Genomic DNA, 13,676 nt, shown 5'->3' on the forward strand with positions numbered 1-13,676 from the left:
GCTATGTACCAAATATGGTAATTTTATCTCTATTCTAATTATGACAAAACACGAAGTAACTAAAAGCGAGTTTTGTTGGTGTAGTAAGCGTTGCAGGAGGTCTACTTTACACTGAATCGACGTTCACTTTTATTGCTTTTGATCTTCCGGCACTGTTGACTCAGCGAAACTGAACTTGTATTTTACCGTATTTCGTTATATTAAAACTGCTGTTGCATTAGGTCAAATTCCCAATAAGTCAATTGCTTTAACATAGACCATGTTTTTAGCTCGGACTGTATTATTTGACTTACTGGGACTTTTGATCTACAGACACTGCAAACATTGTAGTTTTTGACCTAGCGGCACAGGTATAAATTATTTGATCTTCCGGGACTGTTGACTTCCAGCAACATTCCCAAATAACCATTGATATTTTAATTGTATAGCAAGTTAGAATTTGAAAAGTTAAAGGTAACATGACGATAATAGTCAAAGGTAGATGAATTGTTATTACTAAACATAAAAAAAATAATACAAATGGAAATGGGGTAAAAATAAAAAATAAAATTACTCTTAACTAAAATACATTAAACAATACTAGAATACATTTCATCAATAATCTATGAGCTGTTTATATCTAAACCCATTGAACATTTAATTTTCCTTTGATAAAATGTGTATTAAGTTAGCAGTCAGATTCCAGTCAATAAAATAAAAAGTTGCTACCAATATAAGACAATTATTTATATATATAAATAAGTGCTATACATATTTAATTCAACTTACGGTAAAGTGAAATTCAACTTGAACAGTAAAAGTTGAGTCGGTATCTTTAATCACTACATCTTTCACATGAGCATAAGCAGAAAGCTTGGACACAACTGCTTCTTTGTCTTTATACTTTGGATCCAGGCCTGGAACATTCATTACAATATTTTACATTGAATAATCAAATACCGTACCCAAGTCACATATTCTAATTTTGGTATATTCTTTCAAGTTGTGTGTTTCTTGAACTAGGTGCAGATTTACCATTAATTCAGGCGAGTCTTTTATCCTAACAAAAATCTTTAAATCTCAAACCTTTGTGTCCTATATTAGAACATTTTTTTAGTCAAAAGGTATTCTAATAAAAAAATTAAAAAAAAACAAACAATAAGCTTACCAAATATAGTGACAGTAGTAGGTTTTGCTTTTTCATGTTCTTTTGTCCTAGTGTTAAATTTTTTTGGAATAATAGACTGTTCTCTTATAATGTAATGGAACATTTTTACAGGTCTGCTACCAACTAGCTTATGGTCAAAGTCTTTAATAGCCAATTCAGCGAGTTCCTGCAATCAGATCAAACAAATTTGTATCAAAGTCCACAACAATAAAATGAAACCTTAATGTTTACTTTTTATTCAATAAATTTAAAACCCAGAGAAAGTATACAAGAAAGTTTTATTCAAGTTTTTTATTTTATTTTTTAGGACAGAAATCCATTAAAAAGCCTTTATTGTAAATGCGGAAGATGTTTGCACAGTAGTCAACAATTCAAGTTAAAACTCCACAAAGTTGTGATATCATGATTTCATGTGAAAATAAAGCACAATTATATCATTACTGGGGGAGTAAAGCATGAAGAAGGCAAGTAAACCACTATGATTTCATATATGTAGGTGGATGCACACTTAAGTGATAATTGTGGGAGAAAATCACGACAATATTGTACACGTAGAATTCCGTAGATCGTTCCCCTAAAGACACAATATTATGCTTTGTACAACAGGAAGCAGTCAAACAATACAGTAATTTATAGAATCAATATTTGTTAGGAAATATCTCTTTTGAAAACTACAAGTAGATGTTAGGTTGACACCAAATGTCATGGATTAACATTTCAATTTGTAATGTTTGAACTTACTGCTGATGGAAACTGCAAGATAGCTTGGCCTCGGTTTTGGCCAAATTTATCTTTCAAGATTTTTGTAGAGGATGGAAAAACCCCTTCACTGTTCAGTGCGGTTACTAAGTCTTCTTCTTTGACCTTGTAGTCTAAGTTCACGACAAAAACCTTTAACTCCTGATTCTCAAAAGTTTCTGCAACCAATTGAAATTCTGATACATAGGTGGAACCATAAATTATAAAAAAGTTGTAGTTTTTAAGTAAATTGTTCAAACTTTATTTGTATTGTTTGTAATTGAATCGAGTTAATTCTTTTCTATTTTTGTAAACAGTTTTATTCGTATAGTATACGTTAAAATCAAATTAAAATAATGAGGGTTCCGGCCGCAACCTTACAAATAAAATACATCCAAGACCTGTTTATTAAGTGATTTCAAGACAATATCTCTCAAAATTAGACCCAACACAGGTGATTATTGCGTTTAAGAAAATCTTACACAATCTTACTCTGAAAATGTTTACAAAGATGTATAAACCATAGACCACTACTGTTTATTCTCAATATCTATTGTTGTCTTTAACCTTCAAAATTAGTTTTGGGACAAAAGGCCTATTATCAAACCTGAATGCTGATTGTATAGTAAACATATTCAAATTATCAAAAGGAATGTATGTATAATATTTTGGATATCTAATGCCTATGATTCTAAACCTATTTACTGCATTCTTTAATGTACAGACTTGCTTTTGTAAACTATTTGTCACTGAAGTGTAGCTATTTGAAAGTCGGTAATTGAAGCTTTCAGTTACGAATAATCTATAACACTACAACTTCATGTTATAGCAAGAATGCATCACAACCAGAGTATTGATCACAATTAATTATTATGACAAGCATACTAATAGCTGCAACTCATACAAATTTTCTTGAAGAACTTGAGACTCAAGTTGAATGTTGAACTAGATCACTCCAGTAAACCTCTAGGAAATACTGATATTTTACAATACCGAAGCAGCCTCCTTAATTTTGAAAAAAAAACCAAATAGAAGAAGAATATTGAGTCAATGATCTCAGGATCACTTACCCAAATCTTTGTGTTCTGTCTCTGAAGGTGTATATTGTCCACCATTAACTACAGACAGAGAATTGGAGTCATACTTGAAGTTGGCATTACCGGATTCCTAGAACAGCAAATCAAATGTTGGAATTCACAGTCTTTTCAGTAGAAAAACAATATCATCAATAAGAACTTTGAAAGAATATTGCACGTTTGCAAATTCAATTGAAGAAACTATTTTGGGTGAGGTTCATAATGTCTAAATTTCATAAACTCCAAAAATAGAACTTTCAAATACTTACCGTTTTACAACCTCCAAATTTCACAAACTCCAACGATTAGAATATTAAATTAACACAGCGGTACATAATCTCAAAATTTCATAAGCTCCAATGGTACAGTCTCTGCCAGAAGTCGCTGCAGAGGTTGCCGTGGTTCGGTATGTAGGCCCTACACGTTCTAGTGTTGTAGCGGCGCGACACGAAATATCATTGTTGGTCTGTAGTTGCTTTGTTAAGAGTGTAAAGTATTGTTATTAATACCCCTCCTGCAGCAAACCTGCAGACTAATTGAATTTCCATTTTCCTTATTTGATTTACACTAAAGTGATTCAATGAAGCTACGTATCAATGAAGTTATTAGTTTATATATTGCAACATGGATAATAGTTAATATAATCGTACTTCCTAACTGATATTATAAATTTGAAAGTTTGTGTGTGTGTTTTCTTTGTATTTCATGTATTTCTGGGTTTATGTATGTTAGTTTCTACCTTTTTATGTAATTAAGTTTCAACTCATCCTTTTAGTGGGTAGAATGAATAAAGTGCAAGGTTTTCGGCACTTTTCTAAGAGCGGGCTATTTTTTTTTACACACAAAAAACTACTGATGTAGTCAGTCATCATGAAAATGTAACAGCTATGAGAAAATATACTTATAAAACATATTTATTATAGTTTTAAAATTTTTCATCGGTAAAAAAAATCTCTTGCGATATTTGTAATGGCTTTTTGATTGAGAGACGGAACAGTTAAGAAACTCAGCTGAAAGTTTGAATTAAAGATATTAAAAATATAAAAATGTAAATTTAATTTGCACATTATGTGTTAACACATATTTGAGTCACACAGCTAAGTGTTCTTCAATCATTAAAATGCACGTATAATCAGTAGTTTAGCGCCAGCGGACGGTGCCTGCTATCTGACCGTGCCAACCACTGTAGAGACTTCTGGCTCAGACTGTACCGTTGGAGCTTATGAAATTTGGAGATTATGAACCGCTCTGTTTATTTGGTATTTAAACGTTGGAGTTTGTGAAATTTGGACATTGTGAAACGGTGATTATTTGAATGTTATAGATTTAGAGCTTATGAAATTTGGAGATTATGAAACGCTCTGTTTATTTAATATTTTAAGCGTTGGAGTTTGTGAAATTTGGAGTTTATGAAACGCTCCCACAATTTTGTATGGTTCTTATGGATTTTTAACCTCGACCAACCATCATAAAAGGTCATATGTATGTATACGGTATGGATATTAATTATTTTGAATTAAATAAATGGAAAATGGCTTTTATATCTAATCACATTTTGCTGATATTACCACATGAGTAACTAGTTAAATAAGTAAACAATTAATTGTATTTTTTATGTCTGTGACACTTTAACTCACCTGAGATTCCATCGACTTCAACGGCTTTTTATATGATCTTTTAGAGAATCCATTAGGAAAAAATCCATTGATCATAGATGATGAGATCAGATCATCAAAATTGTCAGGATATTTGTAGTTATACTTGGCAAGCCTGAAAATACCTGGTATTTTAATAAAAAGCAAAAGCACCAACAAATACACTGCATAGCACCCTAAATAAATGTATCAATGTAGACTTCTTAATACTTTTTTATCCAGTTTTTTTTTATAAAAAAATATGTCACTATCAGCACTCTGTACAGAAAGTAACTATTTTCCATGACAAGTGTTGTCAATCAGCTATCAATTTGTCCACTACGCACACTAGTACACACATGCACTATTTTAGCAAATTTCCCTATAGGGAAGTAGCTATTACCGTAAGTCTCATGGTAACACCTAGGCCCAGGACCGATTTACTTTTTCATTTTGATGCCAACTACTTTGTTTTAAGTTAAAGTGCCTGCCACAAACCGCCGTAGAAATATAGTATATTAAGAAAACTTTGTTAAAGAAAAAAAGAGAAAAAAATGTAAACTATTTGTTTGTTAGCCTTATATTGTATCAACTGGACCTCACCGACAAGTTTTTTAAACTTGGCGAGGCCAAGCTGTTGTAATTTCCATAATAAATATATTTGAATATATTTGAATTTTGAAGGTGTAAGGTGGGATAAACTTGAATGAGTTCGCGAACCAGCATGATCGGACCATGGGAACGGGGTTTAACGGGGGGTTTTATGGGATAAAAATGGGTTTTTCTCATTTTTTACCCTTAACACTAATACCGAAACCCTACCTAGGCTGACGTTAACCGAAACCCCCGGTCTGTGAGACCCCATTTGAAAAATAATGGACCCCGCTTAGGCACACACAAACCGAAACCCTCGGCCTGTGGGACCCCGCTTTAAAATACACTAACGATGGGCTTCTGAGACGGGCATGTTATGAACAGACAACCTGTCAAGGTCATGGCACCCATGCAAAATGAACAAACAATATATCAATAGGGGAGGAAAAGGGGGGTAGGTATTGGGGGAATGGAATCTCCCAAGTAAACAGTGTTGCCAACATGCGTTTTTGAAAATTCCCGTGGGCCCGTCAAACCGGTTTTTTTCGGTATTAGTGTTAAAACACAAAATTTATAAATTTGTCTCTAAACCTTTTTAAAGAGCTTAAAAAAACAAATAATTTAGTATATCAAAGTGTTTTTGTCCGGTGATTGGTTACGGAGAAATTTCAATTGTTAATTTAAAATTCCCATGTTATTCTTATGGAGAATATTGTAAAATGTTATAGTTGGCTTGTTTATGGATATATTTTGATCAAACTTGGCGGATTTATTTATTTCCTACTAAGCTATTGATATTTTAATAAAAAACACACTTTATTAGTTTCCCTGTAGCAGCTAACCTAGGTACTCACTCGTTAAACATAATGTTAATTTAATTGAAAATCAATCCAGGCAAATGGAAATTCGCTTAGTCGGCAGGTTTGCTGCAGCGGGGGTATTTATAATTTAAATCTGCTTATTCTACTGTTTAATCTATGAAACCACAAATAGATATTTATGTTGTGATGAAACGTATCGTTCATAGCTACTGCAGTACGGTAAGTGAATTTCAGACCCTTGCCCCAATTATTCCTTTCCTTATTGTCTTCGCTTTGTAGGTGAAACTCACTCTTACATGCTCAGTGAATTCCTGTATCTGACTTTGCCTCACACATAAAACTTGAATGCACACTAAAAATGTTACCTTAGGCACTTGTAATGAAATATACTATTATCGTATAAAGTAGTACATTAGTACATATAAATTGTGAGCATAAATATATATTTTTTGTAATAGGAAGGGAATATTGAGCGAGTTTCTTGCATATACAGTGGAGCATTTATTCAAAACCTGTTAAAAACTTTGGTTAACTTAACGGAAGAAAGTAACTAAAATATATAAATTGAATCACACACAAAGCACAAGTTTCCACAGCTCAATTGCTGCTTTAGTGACTTAACTCTCGTTCTCCATGGCACTGCCATTGAGTTACTCAGTGGCAGTTTGTACAGATTAATAGATGGTTTATCCAAATGTAAAACGCATAGTGCTTAGTATTCTTGATAAACTTAAAATATTGGAGTGGTTTAAAAGTGGATTGAGATCAGCAAGAATATGGAGTTGGAAATGCAACGATATCCGATATTAAAAGGAACTGAACTCTACATTAAGAAACTATAAAAATTACTGAAAACGAGGAATTGAAGACACCGACACCACAGTGTACACATGGGTTATGCAGGTGCATTGGCAAGAAACCAATCATGGACCTTTGATTTGTGAAAAATCACTTTAAATGAATAACAAACTTGCTGGCAACACTGACTATAAGGTGTCAATTGGTTCGCTGAAACTTTAGACATGAAATGAGGAAGTTTGCTACCCAAAGTGAAAAGATCTGTACTGACACAATCTGGAGGAATGTCCATCTTAATAATATACGAGTTGATCATACCTAATGATGTAATATGTAAAATCCGAATATTCTCCATTCTTTCAAACGTGTATATAGTTATTATGAAAACAGAGATCACTGTCCCAACCGTAGGGTCAAGATGAGTTAGCGTGCCAAAAACTGTATGTTAAGCATATTAGCTACAAACATTTTACTGACAAAACGTCTCTGACCAAAAAAAGCATTTTGACAAGACATTTTCTACACATATTAATTTATATTCAAAAAATGAACAACCTATTTACAGCCAAACAGTCTACAAGGAGCATAAGGAGATAAGCTCTTTATTGAATTGGGTAATTTGTAGAGGTGTGCGGATATTCGAAAAATCAGGTCGGATTCAGTTCAGTTCGGATATCCGAATCCCCTTAAATATCCTTTTGAAATCTTCATTAACATCATTAGTTTCCAAGGACATAATTTTTACATTAGATTTCCATAAACGTTACAGTGTTCAACAACTAATCGTCTATGACAAATATCAAAACATTCATATGACTACTTTTTTCTGAAAATACCCTATTTTTTTTACCTAAGTTTGACTTACTATGACCAAAGTTGTATTTAATTGTTTTTAATATTAAAGAATTGTATAAAAGCTGCAGTTTCATTATGTCAAACGCTTTAACAGAGAATATTTTTACCATGGTTTCAGTCAACCTGTGTGTGGTTAAAGGAGATTTATATTTTAATGTACTTATTTATTTCATACGGTGTACACCATTTTTACAATTATCATCATGCAAATTGTAATGCATTTAATTTCTATGACATACCACTTATGAAGTGCATCTGATGCCTCAATCTGTTGACTTGCAGTGCCTGTTGATCTCAAAATATCCAACTTGTCTTTTAGCAGTTTGATGTGACATCTCATCAAAGGTAGTGAGTAAGTTTTGGGTGGTTCGACCTTTTGCAGAGCAAAATTTACAGCTTCAAGAGCTTGTTCTGAGGACCCACGGTTCCTGAAAGTAATAATGCTGTTCAATTCAAATAACGTAAATACATAAGTTTAGACCGTTCTCAGTTTTAAGTGTGTGGTTTTAAAATTAATTATTTAATACATTTAACACACCACCTCTTACACTAAGAAATAAAATAAATACTCTCGCAGCAGCAACCCTGCAGACTAACAGAATTTCCTTTGACCTATTTGGATTTCCACTAAAATATCTCCTTGAAAATGTCATATTTATTCCCTAGTCATATTTAAATATCATGACTTAAATATGTCATATTTAAATATCATTAGTTCAAAAGGTACATAGATTTGCTGCTACAGGGAAGAAAAAGTATTTATATATTTATTTTATTTTATTATATTCACAATTATATAGGTATTTTAAGTGGAATGGAAGCGCGCACATAGGTAATTGAGAATTGCGCCGATTTTAAAATCTGCATTTTGCTGCAGATTCGTAGGCGAGGCGATTGTTGACCGGAAATCTGTAATATAAGGGTTGTTATCAGTCGGCGCACACGCTCGACTAAAAAAATCGGCCAGTCGCTTGTTGTTCTCCTCAGCAGGAGTCAGTAAACGTCTCAGCGTGAGTTATGTTGTCATAGTTTTCCTTTCCTAGTTTTTCTTGCTTTTTACCATGACAGTGGCAGCGTTCAATACTTAACTATTTATAAATAAAAATTGAAAAAAAAGGTCGCAGCTGTATGGTTAAAATTTTAAAGAATATAGTGATAGGAATTTGATGGTAAACAAATTCCTCACGTAAACAAGTGTACAGTTTATTAAACTGTCCATTTAAAAGTTACTGACTTACGATTGGATGGACGCAAAATATTTACGTTGTCTTCTTTTTTTCTTAGACCTAATTAGAAGATCACAAACACAGGGTAATTCTACAAAGTCAATTTTCTTAGGATAGCTACACACTCGAAAACATCCATTTCTCAACAAAATAATCGCCGCGTGTGCGCCTAGACATAAATCAAGAGCGATTTATTTTTGGCAGATTTTTTAATCGGTTGATAAAAAATCGACCGTGTGCGCCAGGCCTTAGTCTGCAGGTTTGATACATCGGAGGTATAGTTAGTAGTATTAGTACATATCATACACAGATTGTACCCCCAGTATCACACACCATATCAGTAGTTTAATTCCTTAAATTTAGAATACATACTTGACATATTCAACGTAGCCTGCTAAGAGGGTTGGGTTGGAGCAATCAATGAAAATTCCAGTCCACTCTCTTAACAAATCTTCCCATTTGCTGTTGTAGACCCCTTCAACTATTGCCATGCGTAGACGCAGCAGCTCTACAAACCATATCTCGTGATTGGGAATTTCATACTTTAATGGAGGTTTATTATTTGCACTGAAGTACTCCCATGAGACTGAAAAAGAGAAACATTTTTTATTTCAAATAACATTCTATCTTACAGGCACAGCATACTTAAACAATTCTTTAATATTAATTATGTGATACCAAGCAGCAAGTTATTTTAAATTATATGTCTTTGATTTCCCTTAAGCATATATCGTATGTTTTTCATGGTGTCATTAGTCCTTTTTCTCATTCTCCTCTTTTCATTGTTTTCTGTTCGTCGTAAAATGAGGTTTTGTAAAATTTTTAAAATGGGGGTTCGTTGTAAAATAACTAAATTGTTTGATCTTAAACCAACACGTTCAGAAATGTATTACCTGTGTAAAGATCTATTTGGCAATTTGTTTTTGTTGTACAGATTAACAAGTGATTTTAAAATCAATGTTTAGGTTGCAATCTAATTTGCATTCCAATTCAAAGCCCAAACCAGTTCTGATGTCTGCTACTGATAAAAAAAAACAAGAGCGATACGCCAACCAAGCCTCACACATCATTGTGGGACAGAGCAAAGACAGTTGTTATAAAACATATCCTTGATAAATGATTTTTTAGAGTATCATTAATATAAATTTTGAAGTATTAACTAGGTCAGATTTTGTTTGATTTGCAATCATATTAGCCAAACAATGTCAAAGGACGAGGGGACCGGTGTTATTAAGCCTGTGTTCATCGAGAACTATGTCTCTAACCATCTTGTGGGACCAAGTATCTTAGACAACCTTATCATCAAACTATCAGACAAGATGAAGGAGGTAGTGGAGTCTGCAGTCAAGATTGCCATGACAGTCGCTAGTGAGGAACTGGCTAGTCAGCTGACGGAGCTGTCAGGAAGACTACAAGAGGTGGAAGCTGCGTTAGCGGACAGGACAGACCAGCTGTAGCAGTACCAGTGACGCAACAACCTGTAGATATTCAGTTGTCAGAGAGGCAGGGAATACCGACCTACTGGTTATCAAGGTGTGCCCGTTCCAGACTGATGATGGCACTGAAAGCGTACTACCTCGATCGGATAGCCATGGCTTGATGGGATGGCAAGCGTTAGGCCTAGCCTTCCCATGGGAGTGTACCTGACAGTTCTTCAAGCAGAGGTCACTGCTATCTTGGTTTGTGCTTGAGAAAATCTTAACAAAGAGTTAAGACAAAACAATTAATATCTACCCTGATAGTCAAGCTATCTTAAATTCATATAACTCATAGGAATTCAACTCAAGCCTCGTGTGGGATTGTCTTGCTTCTGCGACTGACTGAATTGGGTCGGAGGAATGATCTTACGCTTTGCTGGGTGCCTGGACACTCAGGCATTGAGGAACAAATACTGCCTCAGCAACAATGATTGGTCCACAATCCATCTGTGGTATATCACAAAAAAGCGTGTGCACTTCTATTGAGTCATGGGCCAATGAAATGCGCTGAAAACGTTGGGTTGAAACGCCCCTCCTTAGTGTTAGCAAGCTTACTCTGTACAGTTGTACACGTCTTCTTAACGGGATGCCGCTGACTTTTTGAGGCTAAACAGACGAAGAATTTTACTAACAGCAGAACGGATAACTGGCCATGGGCGGTTCAGGAAACATTTACAACGGATGGGCCTGTTTGATGGCGAACCGATCTTTGGATATGCACTAGGTCAGAGGAGACAGCCGATCACTTGCTCTTTGATTGTGAAAAGCTAGAATTATTCTTGGTTATCTGGTAAGATGTAGATACCTTCCTGAGGAGGAATCTACCGGAAGACTACAGGCTTTCATAGGATGCCTGAATCTGTAGGGTCTATCAATAATTAAACTTTTCGGATGAAATGCTTCATGGTCTCAGCCTGCACCGGTCAGAAAAGATGAGATAAATATAGGCCTAGGTGTGGCGGAGAGTGAATGTGTGTCTGAATGCGTATGTCAGGGATTATGATTTTTATTTCAATTTATGGTTATTAATTTGAATAAAAATTTAAAAATGTTTTCTATAGGAAATCATTGTTTAGTTTATATTTTATTCACGAGGTTAACTGTAAGAAAGAACTATGTGGTCGTAATGCTTGCCTCAATATACATATATGTATATATGTATAAGTAATTTCATTTTTAATCCTTATTCTCTATACCTACAGTATAAATTGCAGTGTACTTATTTGTACAAATCAGGGTTATGTTATACAAAAGCGTGATTTACTATTCAAGAACCTGACAAAATAGATTTCACATTAATGAATTCAAAAAGTTCCCTTAATACAGGGTGTCCTATGTAAGGTGTCTCAAATTAAGTACGGGAAAACGGCTTAAGGTAAAGGGATGAAATAAAATTATTTCCTGCTAAGTAATAACTTAAAATTGATTTTCGAAAATTTGCAAATCCCCATTGTTTAACATTTTTTAATAACAACATACGTCAAGTGGCACATCATTTTTTAGGTTTTTTTAATTCTTATTGACTTTTTAATTTACACTTAGGCATACTTCGTATAACTTTTAGTTTTTGTGTAAATAACAATAAACCAAATTTTCCTATATAAAAAGCATGTTATTTGGGTTTAACACTTAATGCAATGGGTTCATTAGTGTTAAACCCAAATAACATGCATTTGATATAGGAAAAATATGTTTTTGTTATTTACACCAAAACTAAAAGAGATACAAAGTAAGTGTAAATTATAAAACCTATAAAATGTTGTGCCACTTGACATATGTTGCTTTTTGAAAATTTTGAAAAATGCGAATTAGCAAATTTTCAAAAATAAATTTTTGGGAATTTTCATTTATCAAAAAGATGTAACTTGTAGCATATCACAGTAAAGCTAATTTCACAACGAATAAGAAAATTCAATTAGAGAAGGGCTAAGTGCATTGGTATAGGAAACACAGAGTATTAAAAACATATTGATTATTCCAAAAAAAAAAAACTGCCGCCATTTTGAAACGGAAAAAGAGAATTAATTTCTGTTTTCGTCGCCAAAATGTTTGTCTAAAAAACACCTTTAAAATGATGTATAATATGACATATGTTTACATTTGAAAATTCCGAGATTGGAACTAGTGACCCTCTGTTTTTGGCTATTTTAAATATTTAAATATTTTTAAGCTATTCCTAGGGGTTGAATTAGCGGGAAATAATTTTATTTCATCCTTGTATGTTAAGCCGTTTACCCGTAATCAATTTGAGACACCTTATGTGGGACACCCTGTATATGCCTCATTGAGTATCAATACCTATTTTTATGAAAAAGCCAGACGCTGAAGAGCCCACAATCGAAAATTCACAATGTTTCTGCAGTCACAGAGGACGATCAATATGTCCGTGACAGTAGATAATCACGACTTTACCACAGATCCAAAGTCACTAATTATCAAGAATCTACGGTTTTAGGTTTTAATTAATCCACCAAATCCACAGTTTTTGGATTTTACGTGGTCATCATACTGTATATCATGTACAATTTCCAGTTATCGGGTTGAACAGAAACCCTAGTTAGTATTTCAGAATGCATAGCTTTGTTCTGAATATAAATCCAGTAACATTTATCCACAACGGGTGGTTCAAATTACAAGAGTTTGGTTTTACAGTAAATGATATACTTCTGTAGTTAGTAATTTGAAGTTAAAATTGTGTGTAATTCAAATCTCATAGGAGTAGTACTTACATGGTTTGATAAGTTCAGTTAAATATTCATCAATATTTACTTCTTCCCCTGCCCGTATTTTATTTCCAAGGGCTGTTAGACATCCTCGAGATACACCAAGCCATTTTGTGGGGTTCGTTGTTATATTTACGACCCTCACTATGCCAAAGATCAAATCTGCAATCAATAATTAAATAACATAAAACTGAAAACGAGGATATAATTCCAAAATGAACATTTAATATAGCCTAAAAACAATAACATAACTACAGTAATAACAATATGACAAGAGCAAAGACAACTGTTATAAAACACATCCTTTAATAAATGATTTTGTAGAATATTATTACAGTAGAACCTTGATAACAAGACTCTCTTAGGGATTATAAAATAAGAATTGTTATCAAGGTTGACTTCTTATCGAGGTTTACAATAACATGTGTTTAGAGGTGAGATAATTTCAAGGGGATTTGAAAATAGCCTTGTTATCAAGGGTGTTTTGTTATCAAGGTTCTACTGTGTTATCAATTTTAAAGTATACACTGGGTCAGATTTTATTTTATTTGCAATCATAGATTCTAGTTTTATGGTTGAGAGGCTG

The 13,676-nt window shown here is 33.6% G+C and overlaps 1 protein-coding gene across 1 annotated transcript in view; it reads right to left on the minus strand.

Moving 5' to 3' along the window:
* LOC128984787 (uncharacterized) overlaps positions 1-13,676 on the minus strand; it is a 60,705-nt gene that overhangs the window by 27,006 nt on the left and 20,023 nt on the right. Inside the window, exons 7-14 of the mRNA XM_054404157.1 lie at positions 13,097-13,252; positions 9,262-9,475; positions 7,903-8,091; positions 4,599-4,731; positions 2,956-3,052; positions 1,889-2,064; positions 1,148-1,313; positions 769-896 (exon numbers count right to left, since the gene is read on the minus strand). Coding sequence (XP_054260132.1) covers positions 769-896; positions 1,148-1,313; positions 1,889-2,064; positions 2,956-3,052; positions 4,599-4,731; positions 7,903-8,091; positions 9,262-9,475; positions 13,097-13,252 — 1,259 coding nt within the window. The remainder of the gene's footprint in view (positions 1-768; positions 897-1,147; positions 1,314-1,888; positions 2,065-2,955; positions 3,053-4,598; positions 4,732-7,902; positions 8,092-9,261; positions 9,476-13,096; positions 13,253-13,676) is intronic.

Source organism: Macrosteles quadrilineatus, unplaced genomic scaffold (genome assembly GCF_028750875.1).
Source record: "Macrosteles quadrilineatus isolate MER2022 unplaced genomic scaffold, UCM_ALF_1.0 Scaffold_1__1_contigs__length_201487025, whole genome shotgun sequence".
In the NCBI taxonomy this organism is placed as follows: Eukaryota; Metazoa; Arthropoda; class Insecta; order Hemiptera; family Cicadellidae; genus Macrosteles; species Macrosteles quadrilineatus.